Below are 24,031 nucleotides of genomic sequence, written 5' to 3'. Positions count from 1 at the left end.
AAGGCAGGCAGCCAGGTAAGCAAGGCAAGGCTTGGAGCGGCAAGCGAGCAGGCTAGCCACAACAGCCAGAAGCACATTTCAGGCAAGGACCAAAGCAGCTGTCAGCAGTACCAGAGAAGGTGATGTAATGAGCCAGGTCCACACAGGGAGTCGAGACAGCGACAAAAGGAAATGGGCACAAAGATAAGGCTACAACACAACTTCAAGGTCTATCAAAAGAGACATGGCCCATGGACAGGACTAAAGAGAAGCTACCTTCAGTGTAGATCCAAGGTTGATCCAGGAGACAAGAACAGAGATGGGACTGAATACAAGTTCACCTACAACATAGCTAGGTTTTGGGCTTGAGCTTACATGGAATCCCTGACCCCATGGGCAGAAGTCTCAGGTGCAGTGGATCAAGACAGCTGGAGGCATAGTGGTCTCACAGGGCCCCCACAGAGAACTATTCGAGTTTTGAAAAAGCATGGTGTATAGATGCCCTTGAGCATTTTTGTCTGGATTTTGTCATTTGTTTTTCAATAATATTCATCTGTTATTATCTCCTTTCCTCAAATTAGTGATCTGCTCACTCCACAGGAGGCAGTGGCCATCCCTTTCCTTGCTAGTCGCTCCTCTGTCATTTTGCTGTCACTAAGCACAGTATAGCTGGTCACAGGCTGTACTGGGCATCAGATTGTCTGGTTGTTGGCAGTGGTGTTGTTTGACATGGCTTTAACACCTAAGTGATCCCTTGGAATGCGGGCATCTCTAAACTTAGGGTGGTACTTTTAGTTAGGCATTTGGTCTAAATGTCAGGGAATGTCCCTGAATATTTCTTTTTCTTGTTCTTCTTGAAATCCAATTGCTTTTTATTTTATTGTGAAAAGCACTTCAGTGCTCTTAAAGATCTATAGACAAGGTGAATCAGTCAGCACTTCACTCTCACATTCCATGTCTCCTCTCTTCGTAGGGCATGTTCCCAGCTGAACTGTGCCCATACTCTGCCTCATGAGCCATTCCTCCGTGGCAGGCAGGAATAGGCAGCTCTCTGTTGTGAGCGTTTCATAAACAAGTCAAAATAATGTGCTATTATATAAAAAAAATAATTCAAAACGTGGGCTTTAGAAACCACATTGAAGTTTCTTTCAGTTTCAGAATTGCAGCAGGATTGGTTTTTTACTTGTCTACTCTTCGCCTAAGATCCAAGAAGAAAACTCTGTGAAAGCAAACAAAATGTTGAATACTAGAGCAAGTGAGGGATGGCTGTGGCCTGTTTGGCAGAGTGAGGTGGTAGGGTTTCTCGCATCACTTATCCTAATGATAGAAAGTCGATTTCCATGCAGAAAGCACCTGCATTTTAGGAGGACAAGCCAGCACCTGATGTGATTATTCACTTTCCTTGAGCTGTTTCTTTTATTCTTGAAATTTTGAAAAAGAAACTCACTTCAAACAACATGGAAGCAAAGCAACACACCAGGATTTCTCATTCACACAGTAAACGTACCTTTTAATGTGAGAAGTTCTTTTTGATGAATCTTCAATTATACATTGAATTTTCCAGTGACCCCTAGATTAGGCTCAGATAAAACCTCTGCAGCCGTGGGCTTGTTCTTTGATTCTCTGTGATTTGCCAGCCTTTCATAAAGAGTAGATTATTTCAGGTCACAAATACAGGGTCTTTACTTTTGCACACAAGATCCTTTAAAACTCTAATGAAAAGGAACCTCTTATAATGGAAAACCAAAGCTATATTGGATCAATGATGGCCAGTAGCTTGATGTGTCCTTGGAAGATAGCAGTCAATATATGGTAAGGCACAACAAAAGGATTCTATAGAAATTCTGCATCTCACATCTGCCTGGAACTTTTGAAACTAAATGTTATAAAGCAGCAACTAAGCTTAAATTAAATTTCAGTTTCAGGTCAAACTACTTTGACCTTTTAGTATGAGAAAATCATTTGCAACTTAGTGCTGTAATTGACGACAGTCTTCTGACATAAATGTAAAAATTTCTTGTTTCTGTTTCTTCATCTTTCCCTTTTCTTCATAGTTATGTGATAGATGCCCAATATATAGATGCCTAAACCATTTTAAAATATAGCTGGCATGTCATAATGATTCTCATCAAATTTAATGCTGTTTAAAATAATAAGCACTCTGTAAGTTTTAAGATATGTGAAGCACTAAAAATCTGCATTTTTGTTATTAATTGCAGATTCTGTTGTTGTTTTCATTTTTCTTATAACACAGCTGACTAAACAGTTTACAAGCCTAATTTTTCACAAAAAGTATGAACAATTAGCTGTGTTTTCCTGTTGAGAATTCTTTGGTGGATGATTCAGATGATCTGCCAGCACATCTAGACATTTTATTTGACCTTTTTAGACCCCTTGTTTTGATGATTTGATTGCTATGAGTCTGTCTCATCATTCAGCTTTATAACTCAAAAGAATAGTGCATGTGTGTTGGACAGTAACTGTCAGAGAGATTGCTACACTTCTCATTTATCAAGATGTACACAAATTACTGTTAAGAAAAAATAAAGCTATGCAAAAAAAATCTACCCGTGGGAGAAAGCTCTTTTATTTATCTGTGAACAAGTTCATGCTGGCATATGTAGTGCTAGGAAATGTCTGTGTCCTGATACTTTCAATCCATGGCGGACTTTTTCAAAGGTGGCCCAGGCATGAAATTTGGTGATGTACAGGGTTAACGTTACTGTTATTCAGAGCTTAATTTGAGCTAGAAAATTTTGTTAACTCTTTAAGGAATGACCAAAACGCAGACCCAAGTTTTGAAAAAAAGAGTACTTTTATATGCCTCACATGCAGTGATAAGTTTACTCAGGGCTCAATTTTTCATTTTTTTATCAGTCCCTGATACCTGAAAACTTGCTCCCATTAGTCATCTGTCATCTTAATTTCCCTTAAAACTTGCAGTCTGAGCTCTTCTTGAGAAATTATGGAGAATATTTAGTCTTGTTTTTCTTACATACGCTGAACTCCATCTGCAACATGTTCAATGGTTCATGCCTGCTAATACTCAACTTATTTCTTTCTAATTTGTTAAGTTTCTAAATTATACAGAAAATGAGATCTATTTCAACAAAGAGTCAAACAAACCTCTTATGGAAAAGAAATATTTTTGACATAATAAAACTTATTATGGCCACACAGTCCAAAATAGCTAACTCAAGTTAACAAGTCACTGTGGATTAGTGGTGGTTTAAAAATAATTTAAAATGAACCTTGTATGGAATAAAATCCACGGGGTATGGCTTTGTTTTATTATCAGATCTTGGCCTAGCCAGAAGAAATGACCTTCCAGAGGCTTCATCTCATCTGGTGTCAGCCAGGAAGCTAGAGGCTCTACTTTGGGGCCTCTCTCATAATGAGTGGCAAGCAATAGGCAAGATGAAGTATTCGAAGTGGAATAAGTTGCTTTATAGATGTGCCCATCTCTGTCAGCTACAAAGAAAAGTCTAAATGATGTGCTAAGAGGAGGCATCATACTTGTAGGTTCCCAGTGTTTCCTTGTATTAACTCCCTTCAGGGTGACCTGGCGAATGCATTCCATTTCCATTCCTGCCCCAGGACCTAACAGGCCGAGATTCAGACTACTCCTTCCACTCTCCTCTCATGAAAAAGGGAGAATTTAGGGGTTTTACCATTACTGCAAGAATCCTGTTGATATTTGGTTATGGATAATATATGTTTACTTCTGTGTCTTGCACTTACTCAAAACTACTGATGTTCCCCAAAAACTGTAGGACTCATACAATTTGAAGAGAGCAAAGATTTCCTTGGAGGCAACTTTTCATAAAGGTTACTTTATCTATGTTTTGCTATAAGCTGTGCTTGTATAATTTTTCTTTTCAAGGAGCAGCTTTGGAGTGGTTTTAGTAGTGGTGGAAATAAAAGACACAGAGAAAAGTAGCTGAACTCAGAAGTCAGCAAAACCAGTGGTAATGGATAGAAATCTGTTAATAGGATAAGAATATGAAGAAAAGTAGATTCAAGAAGAATAATTAGCCACTTTGATTATCAAAGAAACCAGAAAGAGCCTTATAAACAGAGTTTATCAGATTTTTTTATCCCTTCTCTTCTATTTAGGAAGGGGCAGATATTCCAAAGGGAACAAATGAAGTCAGCAAGCTGATGCATCTCCACATTTTATTCTCTGTTTCTTCCTGAACATTTCCAAGCTGTTCCTCCTCTGTCATTTCTTAGCCATCTCTTCTCAACAATCATTAGAGAAGTATTAAGGTATATTAGAGATCTTTCCTGTTTTCTTCAGTATGATCAAAGCATGATCAAAGTTGAACTTTAAGACCTCAAGCAATTTGCTGAATGCTGCTCACTGCTTTCTGCAAGTTCAGCTATAGTACTCAGAATAGGAAAGCATTATTCTTCTGAAAAAGTGTGGAATCTACCATACTGTGTTGCTATAATAAACTTGAAATTATATGCCCGGTGTAATTCATGTTCTTCCTTCTAAGGAAATCTTATGACTTAAGGAGAGCATATGCTGCCTTGTTGGTGTTAAATATGATGTTACATCAGCGCCTGCTGGCAAATATGTTATTGAAATTGAGCCTTCCAAAGCCAAGAATATAAGCTTGGAAGAGCAGCACACTCTGATGTAAATATTCCCATCTTCCTTGTGCATCAGCCACAGGAAGAAACGTGTTCTGCATACTTTGTGCAGTAGACAGTGGACTAAATGTGTGTTTTTTAAAGCAAATACAAATCAAAAGTGCTGAACACACATGTTGTGGGTCAAAAATAGAACAATGGAGTACTTATCTTTATTCTTAGGAGATATAAATTGGTAGCATAAATAAACTGTGTTATTTTCTGTTTGTTTTGTGGTATATTGGATTGTGCTTTAATGTTATCGAGAACAAGACCTTTATGCCTTTTCCAGAATTTCTTGCATCTCCACTGCATCCTAGATTTTCTGTCCTCATCTTATTATAGCTTTCATCAGAAAATATGTAAAAAACACCAATCAAAATTTGATTGACAGGAAGTCAATCAAATAGTGACAGAGGTTTTCCTTAGTGGTACTGGAATGCATCCCCTAGAAAGCAAATGTCACTTCCTGCCTCTAGTACAAAAGAGTATTTTTATATCATATTAGGCATTATATACCACATGAGGTTAAAGAAGCATAGTGTTAAAACAGTTTAGCTACACAAGAACTATTATGTCTAGGCACTTCGACTTACATTGAAGTCTAACTTACACCATTTTAGTTCTCTTTGGTTTTCTAAGCAGGTATAAAATGATCCATGGTATCTACTCGTACAGTTGTCATGACTTGGCTGTAAGCACACATTTAACTGATTTTGTTAAACACACACAATTTGTATACTTTGTCCTAGCTCAAAGGGTTAAAAACTTAATGTAGATCTAAATGGATATCTTATGATGGGCTAACTGTAATAGACTGATCTTATCACCTGCTTCTTTTGCTGTCACAGTGCTGTGGAAGTGTGACAGCTAGGGTACGCAAAGCTCCTGTGATCTTCTGTCTTTTCAGCTACCTGTTCTACATGGTGTTAACCCAATAGTTGCAGTCACTAGCCTCCTGCAGTCTCTGCAATCTCCTTTACATTTCTTACTCATCTTTGATATCAGTGTGCATGGGTAACTGTGAAGGATGGGAAAAATGGAGGTTAAGTGAATGTAGATTAATATTAGTACATTTTACATTGAAGTACCTGTAATTGTTCTGTCTCCAAAAGCGTGGCAGGGGACATGGCAGTAAGTAACTGGAAGCATTAGACCTAGCTTTAGAGAGGAACAGCCTGTTTGACTTAATGGTCTTGTGTTTGCTTTCAGTAGGGCTAAGAGGTGTCAATGGGCTGACTGAATCAAAATTCTTGTAATCTGTTAATTTTTTGCTCTTCTGGATTTAGCAACTTGTGAGGCCAAATGGAGTAGTACAATATGGCACAATATTAAGCTTCACCATGACCACTGCTTGATACCAGCAAGTATTGTAACTGCCTATATAGCCTTAAGCAACTCAAACTAAAATTAATACTGATGACAACTATTGTGGCATTAGGTGATATTTTAGAGCAGAATTAAAGTCCTTAGCTAACATATTTGGAGTGCTGTCATCCTATAAACAGAGGGATATGAGTTTAGTGCACTCTCTTCCATTTACTGCACTAAGCAGTTGATCAGTCTTGGAGAGACTTAGTGAGTCACTGTTGGTCCTGGAGAAAATTGATAGCAAGGCCTGAATTCAGAATTTGTGGGTTACAGTTAGTAATATACTCAGTCAAAGACCACCTAACTTTCCTTACATGCAATCAGAAACCAATTTTAAAGCATTAGCTGAGCCATAACTTAATAAAGCATCATGAAACCAAATAAAGTATAGCAATGGCTTAGCCTCAAAATGTTAACAAATACTTAAGGGAATGAACATACAAATCAAAAAAATCAAACTCCATTACAGCGAAGAAGCTGAAAAGTCTAGAACATACTGTTCCTAAAAGAGGCAGAGAAAACATTTTCATGGTGGTTCCTCTGAGCCTCAGGAGAATCCTTCCAACTGTACATTCCCTTATTTGCTCCCACAGTCAGTCTATGTAGGTCATTCATTCAGGAATCTGCATATGTGCAGGAAAAAGGAAAAAGATTTGGAGAACTATATACCTGCCCCATAAAAGAATCAGTCTCCTGATAGACTCATATTCCAGATCTAAACAGAGGCACAAATTGGGGAAAAATCCAGTGGCTCTACTGAGCTGACTGTAGGCTGTAACTCTTATGTGCTTAGCTATCCTGAATGCTGTGTCCTCCCCTCTCTGCAGGAGCATATTAATTCAAACCTACAGTCATGCAAATAAGGTGATACAGCTTCCTGGCTAGCGATGACATACATGATAGAGTAGATAGCCAAGAATGGCTATGGAAAAAGAACAGTTGCAAGTGTTAAGGATGGTCAAATGGGATTAACATAGGTACAATATAGTGTACCAGACAGGTAGCAGAGATAGTAAGGAGAACAGATGGGTTTGACTTGCCAGATTCACCTGATTTGCCCAAAATCAGAATGCTCCAGCTTTGTCACTGGCAAACAATTTTATTACCTTGAAATAAAACTTGGAGAGGAGTGAAAATTGCTTGATTCCTTGCTTAGATGATTTTTAAAAAGATAGGTATAGATTTTTTTATACATAGATTCATATATTTACATATATTTATACATAGATTTTTACATATATTGATACATAGATTCATATATTTATACATAGATGTCATACATTTTTTTATACAACAAATAGCATCTATCCTAAGCAGTACATGCATTTGTTTATGTATCATATTTATGTCACTTGCAGAAGTAGCACCCAGTACACAACCAAGAAGTAGAAATGGGCAGCTAAGAAATCAGCTTTCAGTATATCTCACTCTTCTCTACAGCTCAGGACTTCAGACAAATATATTTTTACAGAGTGAATTAGAAAATTTGTAGTCTCTGATGGCATCCCTGTGAATAATATAAAAAAAAATTCTGTTGTTGCAGCAAGTTTTTAAGTTACTTAAATGCTGCATTCTCTAAGGATCCTCAATTTTCTGTGATTCTATAATAATTTTACAGTAATAGTAATAATAATGGTATGTAAGAATATCTGACTTTCCTAAGCTAGCATTTGAAGGGTAGTGGGGTTTATGCAAGAATAAGATACTTGGTTTGCATTAGTATTAATAGTATGGCAAGATCTACTTTAATCAATAAACATATTTTTATAAAACTGGACTTGATGCAACTTCTAAATCATCACCTATACCAGAATAGTCGTTGTTACCTAAGATGTACATTGCAGAACACAAGGGAAATTCTGCAGTTAACAACTAAGCTACTAAAAAATGGCATGTTTGCATGGAGGCTCTGATAGTATCATCCATTATGTTTCTGTAATGATTAATCTATGTAGCACAGACTCATAAGAGAAAGACTACATAAATCTCTACTGTTGACATGGCTTTACCTGAATCTATATGCTACATGTTTTTTCAGTCTGCCTCGTGTAGGATCTCTTTTCATGCACTTATATCCAGACTTATTTTGCCGTAAAACTAAAACTATGCCAGAAACACTGTCAGCTCAATAAAACAGCATTTCTGTACCATGTGCTGCATAGGTGCTTTCATACCCATATGATAGTTTCATATTTATCTAACCAACCAGCTAAAAAAATCATGGGTTTTGATGAACTCACCCAACTGCTGCCACATGACCTCAAAACAAACACTGATTTTGTCATAAAGTATTCCTATATGAGAAGCAATCGCAGAGTTCATTCTCTGTCTTTTTGTGACAAATTTGGGGCTTTAGCATGAAAATTGATTCTTCTGATAAAAAGAGGGGAGAAAAGAACAAAGCTCAGTACTGAGTTATCATCTTTAGGCTGATTGCTGCTATTTAGGTCATATATATCCCTGGCTTTGCTGGTATAGCTGTGTCAGTTGAGGGGGTGAGGTAAGGTATTGCATATTATTCCTAAAAGCTGCATGTGCATACAAGAAGTGAGTTTGAATTGGATCTTTTTACCATCTGATCAAAATGCAGGAGTAAAAAGAAATGGCATGGCTGTGGAGAGAAAAAGCGAAGCTTTATTTTTGAAGTCCATACAATGAAATTCTACTTTTTTTGTCTGTCGTTTGCGCTTAGTGCCATGTCATTTTATAGAAAGGAAAGTTTCTAGCCAGGATTTACCAGAAGTTCACTGGTATTTTAGCATGCAGGTTTTTTGTATCTTTTCTCACACAGAAAGAGATATTAATCTCTGGTAAATTAGCTCTTTTCCATCTCATATCATGAAAGGTGTGCATGTTCATCACAATTTTGTTTTCGCACATATAAAACTATCACAATTAGGAACTTTGTCTAAGCCTTATATTTAGATAACAGAAAACAAAGCATTTCATTATTTTGCAGATCTCAGTGGTTAATATGCAGTAGGTAGAGAAACAACGTTGAGAAGTATCCGCAATATGTTTACAATCTCTCTGGAGAACAGTCCGAGTTTGTACACATCTTTGTTCCTGTTAAAGTCATCATCACAGTCCCCATAGATCAGAACAAGATTTTCATTCATGATAATTCTTTGAGGATTTTTTGGTTTTCCTACATCAAAAGAATCTAACCTGACTGGAACCAGAGATGTAATATAAGACTATGAAAACAAAGATTACGCAGTCTTTATGTGTTTATTGTGCAAATAATGAGGGCATTTTTATTGTGTTTTCACTTCTACTTTGCATTCTGGCAGAGGAACAGTTATTTAATGTTTGCATGTATGCCTTTATATTTGGGAAAAAAGGATATTTGCTATTCCTGTCCTGTTGTTCATCACCTAATGGGAAGCAGACTAACTTGGTTGATCTTAAAATGCTCCTTCTACTTAAAACATTTATGCATGTAAGAATTTGGTATGCATGCAAGAATTTGGGGAGGAGTTATCAATAGACCATATTGTATGCAACAATTGCTTTTTTAGAGCAAAAGAAAAGGAAAGTTTGGGGAAAGTTCCACTGAGAAAGCTCCTTTTGGGAAAGGATTGGTTATAAGACAGATATCCTCCCCTGGGTTTAGCCTTGCCTGGAACAGCAGATGTTCTCTGATAATAAGATTTCTGCACCTAAAAATGTTTCTTAGTTTTTTTTTCATCTATTCCCCTTGGTAGCTTTTTAAGAGAACTGTCAGTTGATGTTGCAGCAGTGAGAATTTTTATAGTCGACAACACTGTTTATTGTCTCTCTGTGAAGAGAGTGAAATCAATTTCTCATGAGTATTTGAGCCCTGGAGTCAATGAACTGAATTTTGATTATGGGAATTACAAGTTACACTTGTCATTTAAGAAAAGCATTTTTTGTATTTCATTATTTTTTGCATTTGGTTTTCTGATCGCTGCACTGATGTCCATACACTGCTCCACCCTAAACTGGTAGGAAACTGGGCACGCAGTTATCACCTGTGTTATTTGAAAGAGACAGTTTTCTCATTTCCAAAGCTAGATGCTAAACACTGAGAAAATACCAACTCAAAGGGGATTAATTTGATGGCCTTTACAGGATGATTAGGGCTTTGCTGAATTCCAGGTTTTTTTAGTATTCAGAATATGATGTTCTGCCTTCAACCATAACATAGTAACAATACAAATTACTCATTTAGTGCAAATCGGCCTGAAAATGGGTACAAGTGATAAAGTAGTTTGTGATGCACCCATATGGCATTGAAGGGAAGAGTCGAAGAATAGGAAGCTGTCAAAAAGACAATTATGAGACAGACAAACTGTGGATCCCTCGCTCCTTCTGGGGAGCAGTTACTTCTCAGTAGAGTGACTTGCACAACTAACTGCTCATCACTGGGAATTAACAGCCCAACCCAGAGCATGTACAACAAAGCAGGCCTTTTCTGATGGCCTTTCAATTGTTTAATTTGCATTTGCTTGGTGATTTGAAATACATGTGCAAGTGCTAAGTATTTTTACAGTGCGTGAACAGAAAACTGGAGCTTATATACATTCATCTATTCTCTGCTGAAAGTTAATAACTATTTAATAAATTATTAATGCATATGTGAAGTAAGAGACTGTGCTGCCTGAAAGTTAGAGGGACCTTTTTAGGGTGACCTTTCTTTCCTGTCTCCACCAGGAATTCACATTTTTGCTGCATAGCGCTACAACTGCCAGAAAGTATGTTAAATGCCCTTTAGGTGGGAAAACATTTGAAAATTCTAAGCATATCTCCTTTCTTTCACTGCAATGTGAAGAATGGCCTGTAAATTTTCACTGTATGTATTGTGTTTGGCAAAAAAAATCAACTAGGGTTGACACTGCTTTCCTTTTTAAAAGTTCCTGCACATCTGTGTGAGCTAAGCTTTAAGAAAGCTAAGTAAATCCCTTTTTAGGATTTAGAAAGGGAGGGGCCTGGTTCTGGAATGCTGTTCATGGCTAAGCTCAAGCTTGATGTCCACAGCCAGCAACATTAAAACTGAAGTACCTGTGTGAACAGGTACTCATGAACTTTTCAGTATAAAGAAAGATAGTTTCAGGATTAGGCAGTACCTGAGTGGGAGTGCATGCTTGCAATTTTTTATTGGATTCATTAATGCCTCTGAAGTCCTAGTTTATCATTTCAAATTATTGAGGTATTTTTCTTTATCTTCTGATTCTGTAACTCAGCTCCTTACTCCACGAACTGTCTTACTAAAATCATGGGAAAGAGCAGAGCAATGCTCTGGGGTTTCAGCCATCTTGACTCAAATTTGAGGAAATATGGACTAAAGCCAGGGAAATTTACATGACTCTTTTCACTCTCCCATAAATTCGCTTCCTTGTTACAGTTAGAAATACCTCTTGACTAAAATAGTACATCTTCATTTTCCTTTTCTCCCTGTTGTTGCAGTGGTACTGTGCCATGCAGCCTTCCTTAGTCGAGTGAGAAAAAGCACTGCCACGTGTGGATAAGCTGTTATACTGAGGTTAACTGTTCCTATTTTCTTTTATTGCCCCTCCTGCAAGGCATTTAACACTGTATAGTGACATGGATCAAAGGGTGTACCCTTCTTCCATTATTTTCTAGTTCTCTTTTTTAATATTAGTGTGGAATGCTCTACTGTGGTGGTGCGATTATTGTCCCCCTGCTAGGCCACACATGCCATTCTAGACTACCTGACACAACCTCTGATGCATTTGGAACAACACCTTCCCTCCCTTCTCTGGGCTGCTGTCTGAACCAGACGAACACAGGCTTCATAGGGATATGAAGACTATTCTAGAGGCAGTCATGCAGGATACCAAGTCATCCCCCTCAGCCTACCTGAAACTATTTGTGAAAGAAACTCACTTATGTGAAGAGAGGGACTGATAATCAGTCAACTCAACCAGGCGCACTGCAGGAGAGAATACCAGTTGTCATGATGCAGTGATCCAGAGCACTTGGGCACCACCAAGGAGATGGTCTTATGTCTTCCAAGTATGGCTAAAGTGGATATTACAACATCGAAATAAATACTCAAATATCGTACAGAAGTCAGTTACCTCAAAATCCTAAAAGTATGCGATCACATGGAAGACCCTTTGGGCTCTTCTGGATCACAGCAGGGTGAGACCAGTAATTCCCCCCCTGCATTGGGACACTTCTAAGGCATAATACCCAATCTCATTGGCTAACACAGTAAATGAAAAGGTCTTAGGTGAAGTCATTCCCTCTCAAGAGCTGACCGTTGCCTGCCGGGAATGCTATGTGCATTACATGTGAGAATTCTCACTAATCTTAAGAGAGAAATTTTCAGGCTAGCCTCACTAGCTCATATGAGCAATACTTTTCTTATGCTTAAATATTGATATGTCTTTGTGTACACATATGTCTCTGTTTCTCTGTGCTCACATATATACTTCTTATACCATGTAGTCAATAGGAGCAAATCTCATAGCTTTCAAGTCTGATTAACTCACTGATTAATTTGATTATAACACATACATTGAATAATTTTAATTACTTTGTTAATCAATCGATAAATAAGTGTTAATATGAATTTTACAGCCTTACCTAAATAAATTCTGAATTCCTGATAAACAGAGGTTTCATAAATTCCTGTCTGAAACATCTACTTAAAATCTGAAGAATAGTAAAAGACTATGTACAGTTATCATTATTTTTGTTACTGTTAGTAGTAGTAACTTGTTTGAAGTGGTACACATAGCTCAACAGCTGTTTTCAAAGAATCTGACCTCAGAGACCAGGACGCTTTAAAATAACCAAGCAGGGGGTGGCACAACAAAAAAGAATAACTGTAGAAATCAACAATTTTTATTATATCCAGCTATAATCGAAAGAAAATTTCCCATAAGCAAGATCAGAGACATGTTCTTTGTGGAGTAAGGCATGGCCGTGATTTGAGGGATTGCCAGAAAGGCAGAAAGCAGTGGGAGCATTAGAAGAATGATGTAAGTTTGTGAAGCCAAATGGCCAGTATTCTGCTGATGTTCCTTAAACTTAGAGCTTCTGAATAACTTTTTTGTCTGCAACAGAGGGTAGAATAGCATTTCTGCTTTTATGCATGAGGATACTGAACAAACATTGCTTATCATCATGTTTGTGCTCCCTGTGATACTCCAGGTTGTCCAAGGTAGAAATCATACCATAGCACAAGCAGTTCTACAGATGTTGGCTAATATTTTGAGAGATTTTTTTCCACAAAGGTTACGGTGCTGTTAAAAGGCTTTCAGTCATGTATTTGGAAGCACTGCTGACAAGTTGCTTGTGTGACAGAGCTATACCTCTTTTCTCCTGACAGGTGCATAGCATGAGCCTCCTCTTGGTATCAGGTTTAGTAGATGGACTGTCTTCTGTAGTACTTTGGCATGATGAGTTTTTCATTCAGACCAAGATTAGAATATTGCATTTAACATACGTTAAGCTTTTGGCTGCCTGATTCAATTGCACAGGGTGATTCGAAACCCATCTCTGAACTAATGCATCAGACTTTCAGAACGTGTGTAGTAGCTAAACCTCACAATGGTTGGTGGCATGTCTCAACTTGAAGCTTTTCATGGTTTAGCCCTGGCCCAGCCTGATGGGCAGCTAAAGACAAGCAGTTGTGATCGTAACACCTCCCTCCTCCAGGGAAAGGAAAATGAGATAAAGACTTGCTGGAAGGTAAAACTAAAACAGCATTAATGAAACAATAATAAGAAGAAAAATAAATTAATAAAAATATATATAAATATATGTATATACTTATTTATAAATATATATACACACACACACACACTTCTGCTGGCAATCAGAAGTCCTTGGTGACTGGAATCAGGGTAATGTTGTGCCCATTTTTAAAAAAAGATAGAAAAGAAGACCCTGGGAACTACTGACCTGTCAGCTTCACATTCTGTGCCTGGGAAGGTCATGGATCAGATCCTCCTAGAAGCTATGCTAAAGCACGTGGAGGACATTGAGGTGATTAATGGCAGCCAGCATGGCTTCACTGGGGCAAATCCTATATGAACAACTTAGTGGCTTTCTACGATGAGGTAACTGCAGCAGTGGACAGGGGTAAACCAACGGACGTGATCTATCTAGACTTCATTAAAGCCTTTGACACGGTCCCCCACAACATCCTTCTCTCTAAGTTGGAGAGATGGATTTGATGGGTGGACAGTACTGTGGATAAGAAACTCATTGGATGGTCGTATTCAGAGAGTAGTGGTCAATGGCTCAAAGTCCAGATTGAGATCTGTGACAAATGGTGTCCCTAAGGGGTCCATACCGGGACCGGTACTGTTCAGTATCTTCATCAATGACAGTAAGATCGAGTGCACCCTTAGCTAGTTTGCAGATGACACCAAGCTGAGTGGTGTAGTTGCCACACCAGAAGGATGGGATGTCATCCAGAGGGACCTGGACAGGGTAGAGAAGTGGGCCTGTGAGAACATCATGAAGTGCAACAAGGCCAAGTGCAAGGTCCTACACCTGGCTCAGGGCAACCCCCAATTTCAGTACACAGTGGGGAATGACATGATTAAGAGCTGCCCTGCAGAGAAGGACTCGGTGCTGCTGACGGATTAGAAGCTCGACATGAGCTGCCAATGTGTGCTGAGAGCCCAGAAGACCAACCGTATCCTGGGCTGCATCAAAAGAAGCATGGCCAGCAGGTCAAGGGAGGTGATTCTGCCCCTCTATTCCTCTCTTGTGAGACTTCATCTGGAGTACTGTGTCCAGTTCTGGAATCCTCAATGTAAGAAGGATATGGAACTGTTGTAACAGGCCCAGAGGAGGGCTACAAAGATGATGCGAGGGCTGGAGCACCTCCCATATGAGGACATGCTGAGAGAGTCAGGCTTGTTCAGCCTGGAGAAGAGAAGGCTTCAAGATCTTATAGCGACCTTCCAGTACCTGAAAGGGGCCTACAAGAAAGCTGGAGAGGGACTGTTCATAAAGGCTTGTGGTGATAGGACAAAGGGGAATGGGTATAAACAGGAGAGGGGCAGATTTAGGCTTGACATAAGGAAGAACTTCTTCACCATGAGAGTGGTGAGACACTGGCACAGGTTGCCAAGGGAAGTTGTGGATGCTCCACCCCTGGAGGTGTTCAAGGCCACATTGGATGGGCCTTGGGCAGCCTGATCTAGTGGGATGCCCCTGCCTGTGGCACAGGAGTTGGAACTAGATGACCTTTAAGGTCCCTTCCAACCCAAAGTATTCTATGATTCTATGATTCTATGATAAATATATGAAATTGCCCCCACCCCTTAATGACTACATCAGCACTCATGCTGCAGAGCAGGCACAGGAAGGTCCCTTACTGGGCACAGCAGCGGATGGGAGCTGGTCTGAGGAACTGGAATCAGGAATACATGGAGTAAAAAGACAGACAAGGTCTGTATTAGATGCCAGACATCAAAGAAGAGAGCTTGACCCTCATGATATCTCATTTTTATAGCAAGTATGATATATATGGAATGAAATACTCTGATGGTTAGGTTTGGGTCACCTGTCCTGTCCACTTCTCCCGGCAGGTGTGACCCTTTCCCCTGCTTTCACTTACAGCATTCCACGAGATTGAGGATGACCTTTGTCTCCTTAGGGACAGACGTAAGCAATGGCCTTTCTGCATACCAGTGCCCCATGGCACTAAGACAAACACTTCTGGAAAGACAAACATTGTCTGGAAAATATGCAGCTAACTTTCAGAAGATGAAATAATGAGATGAGGTTTAGCTGAAAATTTAAAAAACTGATTCTACTTTAGCTTAAATGAGAACAAGGCTTTTTTTAAAAAATGCAACATTCAAAATGTATTTTATTAGAACATTTTCCTGTAGACCAAGTGCAGTAGTTTTATGAGAAAATCAAAGCAAAATTCATTATGAAAGTAATTAGGAACTTCAGAATGTCCAGAATGTATTTAAAAGAAAGGATATTAATTTTATTTATTGAATTAGAATTAGTAAAATATTTGGAAATGTCTGATCACGAAGATTAGCAGAGTATTCAGTTGTGGAAAAGAGACATCTACCATCTTTTTCTGGTTTAGGTTGTGGAATACGAGGAACACGTAGCACAGAGAAAACGCTCAATTGAAATGCAGTGGATAAAACGTAAGTCACTGTGCTAATAAGTGTGCTGTTTGTGCAGCTTCCACTGATGACAGTGCAGCAGAGAAGAAAGGTGGAACACTTCATGCCGGTTTAATCGTTGGAATTCTAGTCCTGGTCCTCATTGTGGCTGCAGCCATCCTTGTGACTGTCTATATGTATCATCATCCAACGTCAGCAGCTAGTCTCTTCTTTATAGAGGTAAGACAAAAGTAACATTTTTGTCACTAGTCTTGTCACTTGGCTAGGAAATTGGAGGCTCCAGAACAGAACTTTCTTAACTTAATCTAGAAAGTATTCTTGTGTTTGTAGTGTAAGCCTTGAAGAAATGAATGTACCATACCTTGCAGATGATGCTCTCTTGTTCTTAAGATGTTTGTCAAACAGCTGCTTCTTTAACTGCTATTGTTATTACTTTTCTTTTATTTTTACACAGGACATATATCTAAAACATATATCTCAGATGCCCCTCCACCTCTCTTTCCTTTTCTTCATTGTCCTCACCATAGCATTTTTTTCCATTAGCTGTCCATTAGCACTGGCATCTTATTTTGGGACATACATTTTTTTCAATTATTTTCCTGTGGGAAAAGAAATATTTCCATTCATTGAATCTCCAGAAGAGCTGACTTAAAGTAAGATATTAGCTGGAAATATGTGTTAGCTGTTCCATACATTCATTTGTAGAAATCTCTTAATGCTTGTCCTCAGAGGGTGGGAAAGATCCTTTTCACCTAATTTTAACATCTAATTTTTGTATCATATCCCTTTGCTTTTTTTATTAATGTAAAGAGAAACACTCTTTCAGACCATGATTCATCTGACCTACTTGAGACATCTCCTTTAGGCTTAGATAAGTTACCATTTTTCTCCCCAAATATAGATAGCTACTTCAGGTGTGGACATCTACATTGCAGATGCTGACATTTAGTCAGCTCATCTCCACATATGTGACAATACAAGAGAGGAACATTTTTCATAGCTGTTTGATTCTACAGTAAACTGTGAATACCTACGCCTGCTTATGTTTATTTTCAACTCAGCAGTGTTTCTCTACTTTATCATAAGTATAGGGTTGTTAAACATGAAAGAAAACACTAATTTTTCATAACCCTACGTGAGGTACTCCCTTATTTTTAGGAGCCTGAACACTTTCTAATGGACAATAGTGAAGACGCAGAACCACTGAAAATGTCACTAGGGACCTATCTAGGCATTGCTTAGGAAGATATAGATTTTTAGTGACAGCAGTGTGAATTAAAGCGAGATATGAACAGGAACAGAATGATTTATCTTTAAAATTATATTATAGAAAATATGCTGCTTAGGTGCAATAGTAGTGACAGAAATCAAAATGAATTGTTTATTAGTATTCCAGGCTCAAGCGATGTAGCTGTGTTAACCACTGGTGAACAGCATCCATATAATAAAATCAATAGTTTTCTTTCATGTCTATGCAATGTTTCAAGCCAGTTCTCTATTGATGTAGACAAACAAAACTTCACTGAAGTCCTTGTACAAAAGAGAAGGATTTGCCCCTTTTGTTTTTCCATGCACAGATTGAATTATTTTCATTCTATTAAAAACATTTTTCTTATCTTTTATGATTTGACTGAAAAGGCTAAGTAGATGGCAAGGTCATTTTTAAGAAGGACAGATGAATACCAAATTAAAACACATATTTATATATTTTTGTTCTCAGTGTAGTAAGGATATGTTAATTTATTTCATTCATTGATATCATACTCATCATGCAACCAGTGGTGCCTCAGCTCTGTTAAACCCATTCTGCTGAATTTAATCTTCAGGAGGCATTAATCAATTTCTGCAGTCAAAGCTAAAATGTCTTTCAGCAAGCAATATGGGCTTTTAGAAAAACTAGAAAAACATAACATTTTTGTTTAAAATAATGGGAAGTAGTTGAATAAGGTCAGGAGAAATTAAATCAAAATAAAATCAATGCAAAGTCCTCCTTTGGTTACTAGGAAAATTGTGATACTTGTGAAGAATCAACTATTTAGCAAGAATTGTAAGAAGTACAAGCCGTGAAGGGGTGGCCTTTCCCTATGAGTAGTAAAACCACTGATGGAGTGGTAAAATCCCAAGTGGTGGAGACTCTATTTCCAAACATTTCCACAAATTCCAAAACTTAAAAGCCATTGTTGATATCATAAGTATAGAAGAACAGAATAAGATAAGAAATAAAGACTAGAATGTATTATTCCTGTATTCATCTGATCTATAGGATGAAAGTGCCTCCAATACAGAGGAGACCATGTCTTCTCAGATTTGCATTTTTAAAAAGTACAAAAAATGATGAAGCATAACTGGTATAAATAGGTCACAGTTACAAAATAATATTCCTAATTGTATCTGCAGTTGAAAAAAATAAGCTGTTGCAGAGAACATGGTACCGAATATAAGGCAGCAGACAATCTGCATTATTTATGGGAGATAAATGAGATGTGGATCTGACATTACCATTCTGAGAAAGGAGCTCGAGGGTTACCATGGGCTTGGTCATGAACTTTGAACAAGTGCATAAATATTTCAGAAAATAATATTGGGCTATGTGAGTTTCTTGATTAATAAAGTAAGTTACACAGTTAAAACATGATGTGACAGATGGACAGGCAGCTGCCTCATGCAGTTGTCTAAAAATTTACTAGTACGCTGTAGTCTGTCATCAAGTTCTTCTAGCCAAATCAAGATCTGCATCAGTTTATCATCAGTAATTAATATAAATCTAAGCCTGGACAAAATAGAGAAATGGGAACCTGCCCTATTTATGTTTAATTTCAAAGAAGCACCATGTTAACATAAAACATACCATTTGTTCAAAGCTGTAACACAACTAATGGAGAAATTTCTTTTACAACTAAGATTCTTGGAGGCAGTCATGATTTTGTAAGCAAAGCATCACTTTCAGTCAGATTCTGTTGGATTTTTTAGGCAAAGGGCTACATAAGAAATTTTGTGTTGATTTGGTTTGTAGTCATAACTGGCTACTGAATAAAGAAAAGTATAGTAAACTGAACTCATGTATGAGGCTTTGAGTCTCCTTCTCCTCTGTCTTCTCTGCAGGTATCATTTAGCACCTCACTCAGGATTTCACATAGATAATTTCAAATCTCACTCGTGATGCTCTTCATATTTATCATGTCACTTTTCTCAATGACCTCCCTGGATAAGGATAAATACACACACACTTTGACTGCACTGTTTAACTTTGCACTGATAAATGCCATCCCTTCTGACATCTCTGAGCACCATTAAATGATATCCTGAGAGTGCATTAGTTGGTTCAAACAAGCGATACGCAAAAGCCAAGAAAAACCCCATTTATTCCAAAAGCAACTATTGTTCTAGAACAGAATAACATTATTCTGTGATTTTTTCTTATCCCAAAAGTCTGAAGAAAGTGTTCCTTCTAGTGATTTTATCCATAGCTGTTGAGCACAGTGCATATGTGCTGCCCCACCCAGAACAAAACCAGCTATTATGAACAAACAGCTTGAGAGGTCTTGAATGCCAATGATATTCAATCTGTCCATGACAGTGTATCATTTTAAAGGAATACCATGCTAATAATTCAAAACATTTATAAAAGAAAAATCCCCTTTTTGTTAAGTGTGTAGAAGATTCAAATCAAAATCGATGTTTTCCTGTTTCTTCCAGCCCCCATGCTATTCAACATGTGTTTCATTGTTTAAGTTGGACTCTTTTCTGGTGACTTGAAGACAAAAAGGACTATCAACTTTTAAATTTAAGGGAGTTCCAGTCAAAATTCCAATGAATGCAGGCTGTTTTTAAAAACTGAGTGTAAATGTTTATGAAAGATTAGCTTTCAGAGTGACAGAAGAGATGTTGTATGCTGTGATCTTTTATTTATTTATGATTATGCCTGTGGTATTTTCTCCTCTTTGAATTTGATTTTGTTGCCAATAATTTCCCAGTTTTAATCAATTTATATACCGACAATTACCCTGAGGAATCTTGTCTCTTGAGTATACTCTAAGCTTGCTTACACTGATTTCTTAAAAAGCAGCATCCATGTCAAATAGTGCTCTTCCTATTTTTTCCAGCAAAGCAGAAGCTTATGTCAGAAATCTAGCTGTAACATGTGTAGCTATACATTAGCTATACCACCATTAAAAAGTAACTAATTTATTCACTAACCTATGTAGTATACTTGCATTCAGGAGTTGGTGTTTGATGACCAAGAAGCCAAGCATGATGCCCTGATTTTAGTGGATTGTATGTCTGTGATGTAGAAAAGAGCAAAAGTGATATAGATATGTGGAGCTGAGTGTAAATAGGGGTAAAGAAATTCTTAGCTGAGTCAGATGGATTTGCTGAAATTTCATTGAGTTGTGGGCCAAATAGCAGTTTCAATAGTATTTTGGATTTTACTTTTCCCTTCTTTTTCTTCATGTTCTTTTTTTCTCATATTTTTTACCTTTGTTGATTTGCCTTTGTGTGTGAACCTTAGCATTGAGAGAAATTATTGTCTGGGCAACATTCAGCTAATTGAAAAGCAAGGCATAAGGCAGACTGTGTTTTATTCAGATGTCTTTTGCCTGTTTGCACCCAGTTATTTGTGGACAGATGGACTGCATGAGACACAATAAGTTATCCTGCACATGCTTTTTTTGTGGTTTTCTTACCTTTCTTATATGTTGGTCCAAAGTCCTTTCAATGTTTGCAGCTTACCTCAGCTGTCATCCCAGTGCCCTGCCTTTAGGGAACAAAGGCATCATGATCTGGCTTAGAAGACAGCAGAGGAATTGCTGGCCAATATGAGGGCAGGGAATAAGACTTTGCAATGTCTTTTCCCAGCTGGACACAACAATGTCATTGCCAAAAATGCTTATGTAAGACTTTACAACACCAGAATATAATTCTTCTGTGGCAGTTCTCTGTGGGTAGGGGATTTTAAGGAGTCTAAACTAATGTTGCAAATTGGGACCATCTTAACCTCAGGGAAAGAGCCTTTTTCTTGCATGCAGCTTATAGGTACAAAAAGAAAAGCAACATATTTATATCAATGAATTCAGAGCCTGTACCTTTCATTGTAGCTATGTATGTCTTCATAGTACTTAATATGTTGCACATGGATGGCTAGTAGTGTGGTTGTTTCTGGTTACAAGTGATCATTCTTTTGATTTAAGATCCCATTTTAAAGGTCATAGCCTTTGACTTCATGTTCCCACCCTTCTTGGAGGTTTTTCAAAGCTTTATTGTGCTGATTCAGGTGCTTAGAAACATGCATGTGCACTCTCACACACATGGACATACCTATGTATTTTTTTCAGTTGTTTGTTTTACTTCATTTTGGATGTTTAAGCTGGATAATTTCACAAAAATATTTTTTTTACAAATGGCCACACAGAGAGTTGAACTGGTGCTGTGGAGCCAGGAGGTGACCCTGCAGAGAAAAAGAGCAAGGGAGGAATGAACAGCTGCGGATCTTCAGCAAATAAAATAATAGTCCATGATCCGGGCCTGAGGGATGCACCTCAGATGTTCCTGATTTAACTTGAATTATGTCTTTACTAATAAAATAAATAAGCCTGGAACTGTTTTTTAGCATAGAGACCAGCCAGCGTGGAAGGGTCTGCATTCCTGTCATTTAATTCTGTCAGCCTCACAGTGAGATGATGGCATGCAGACAATTAGCATGGAGTGAAGGTGGTTCCTACATGCTAAGCCATAGCTGGGGTGGTCTAAGAAAGCACTAGTTGTTGTGTATTTTGCTAACAGTCGAGCAGTGCATAGTGTTACAGTATATGGAAACATTCACTGGCATGCAGATATAGCATGAGATTTTCTTCAGATTTTAACCTTCTCATCCCTTATCTGCTTAGAGGAAGGAAACAAAAGGAGAAAACAATCAAAAAAGCCACAAACAGTTCTTAATGTTTTAGAGCTTAGGGAATTAATGGACATTTCTGGTTCACTGTTATACATCTCTGCTTATAGCAGCACTTCATAAATAAGAGCCGGAATTTAACATGCAGTCCTGTTCTCCATGCACCATTTCCAGGTTTCTGCATTAATATCACAAATGCAGCATATGTCTTCAAACAAATGAGAAGTAAATAGGAGACAGACGATAAAAGGAAGGATGGAATGTTTAAAAGAAGAGTCAGATCCTCAGCTGGCTTGGACAGATGATGAAGTTCACACAGCTCTACTGATTACTTCTGGGATTTGTCCCATTGTTTTTATTATAGATACACATTTTACAGGGCATTATACTTCTAGTTTGAAAAAGGATTGACATGGTAATCAATTTGGTTTCATTCTGAAGTTTGAGATTAATTGTTTTTCATGAAGGTGATGATTAAAAAGAAGAGAACAAGTATCATTCTTCTCTTCTTTCAAAGTCCTGCAGTGTCCTGGCATTTGGGGTATTGTCATTGATCTCACTGTCATTGCCTTGTACTGACAGCAAAGTTATTTTTCCAAAGTTTATCCAGCTCAGCAGGAACCAGCAGCTCAGCAAGGGAAACCTACATTGCTACATTGGCCACAGGGGAGAAGCACTAAACTAAATAATCAACACTGACAATAAAAGTCAAAGGTGGGGAGGAAGTAGGCATTCTGTTTCTTATCCATCAGCAGCCAGCTATTTAGATGAATCTAAGACTGCAGAAACATCGTTATAACAAAAAAATACTTTAAACAAGGACTTCTATCAAAGAGAAAAATAAATGAAGTCATTAAATGATCCTACTGAATTTTAAGTCTGAAGCAGTCTTTGTTTCAGAACAGTTTCTTCAAAATATTCAATTAACATGGTGTCAGGCAATTGAGCCTTTTTGTTTCTGGAAATGCATATTAAAAGTACAGTTTCAGATATTTGAAGCTTCATCCCTTACTGACTGTAATTTGCCAAGTAAATTGGGTTGTTGTAGAAGAGAATAAAGATTGGTGTACAAATTAGAACTGCCTAAACAAGATTTCAGGTAATCTTTAACACATAAACACATGCTATGGGCAAGATAATTGGTAACAGAAAGATCTTTCCTTGTCATGAGAAAGTAGAAGGCCTAGGTACCCAGACAGATTAAGAGTGGACTAGTGTACTTAGACTAATGGGTCTTGATGATATCAAGATAACGTGTGGTCATTTAGTATTAGACTGTACTATAGGCTTTTTTTTCCCCTTTTCTTAACAATTTGTTGAAGTCATTACAAGTTTTTTCTGGAGTTTTGACAACTGATCTGGAATTTATGTAACTCTGTATTTACTTATTATTATAGACCTTGTTGGCAAGGTATAGTTAAAAAATACAAGTTTTAAATAGATTTAAATGTCATAATGTCCTTTAATTAGACAAAGAAGTTGACATCAATGGAGATGTAAGATGCAACCTTCAACAAACATTGAAACAGTCAGTCCTCTGAAAGTCTGGAAGATTTGAAATATGGGAAAATAATCAATAGAGAAGACAAAGTTGGATCAGAGCATTCAGCCTAAAACTTATTCAAGAACTTCAGACTTTGTGTGGGAAATCAAGTTCTCTACAGAACTCTGGAGAGTCTTTCAAAACTTTGAAAGATTTACCTTCATATTCTAATTCAAGTATATGTATATATCCTCATGTAAACTCAGTTTGGAAAGAGAATGTGAAAATCCATTAGTGAAAATCCTTAGTGAAATCCAGTGTTGAAGCTTACCTCTGAATAGTAGTGAAGAGTTGATCTATGCACAAGCACTCTGGGATTTTGTGCTGGTTGAAAGGAAACAAAGGAAGTTTTATTAATCTTCTAGAAAATCTTTCCTACCTTCAATAGGAACTAACTTATTTTAATTGGTAGCGTAAGTCATTCTTCTGCATCCTGTTCATGTGCAGTCAAAAGTGCTTTTCCCTCCACCTATTTGCTTAAAATAATGAACCCAAGGAAACTTCAGT

The 24,031-nt window shown here is 37.7% G+C and overlaps 2 protein-coding genes across 2 annotated transcripts in view; one reads left to right on the top strand and one right to left on the bottom strand.

Moving 5' to 3' along the window:
- NEBL (nebulette) overlaps positions 1-24,031 on the bottom strand; it is a 412,617-nt gene that overhangs the window by 110,290 nt on the left and 278,296 nt on the right. The window lies entirely within an intron of this gene.
- PLXDC2 (plexin domain containing 2) overlaps positions 1-24,031 on the top strand; it is a 265,179-nt gene that overhangs the window by 234,953 nt on the left and 6,195 nt on the right. Inside the window, exon 13 of the mRNA XM_069859523.1 lies at positions 16,150-16,310. Coding sequence (XP_069715624.1) covers positions 16,150-16,310 — 161 coding nt within the window. The remainder of the gene's footprint in view (positions 1-16,149; positions 16,311-24,031) is intronic.

This window comes from Phaenicophaeus curvirostris, chromosome 6 (genome assembly GCF_032191515.1).
Source record: "Phaenicophaeus curvirostris isolate KB17595 chromosome 6, BPBGC_Pcur_1.0, whole genome shotgun sequence".
NCBI lineage: Eukaryota > Metazoa > Chordata > Aves > Cuculiformes > Cuculidae > Phaenicophaeus > Phaenicophaeus curvirostris.
The sequence above is the reverse complement of the archived record's forward strand: the minus strand, read 5'-3'. Positions and strand labels throughout refer to the sequence as shown.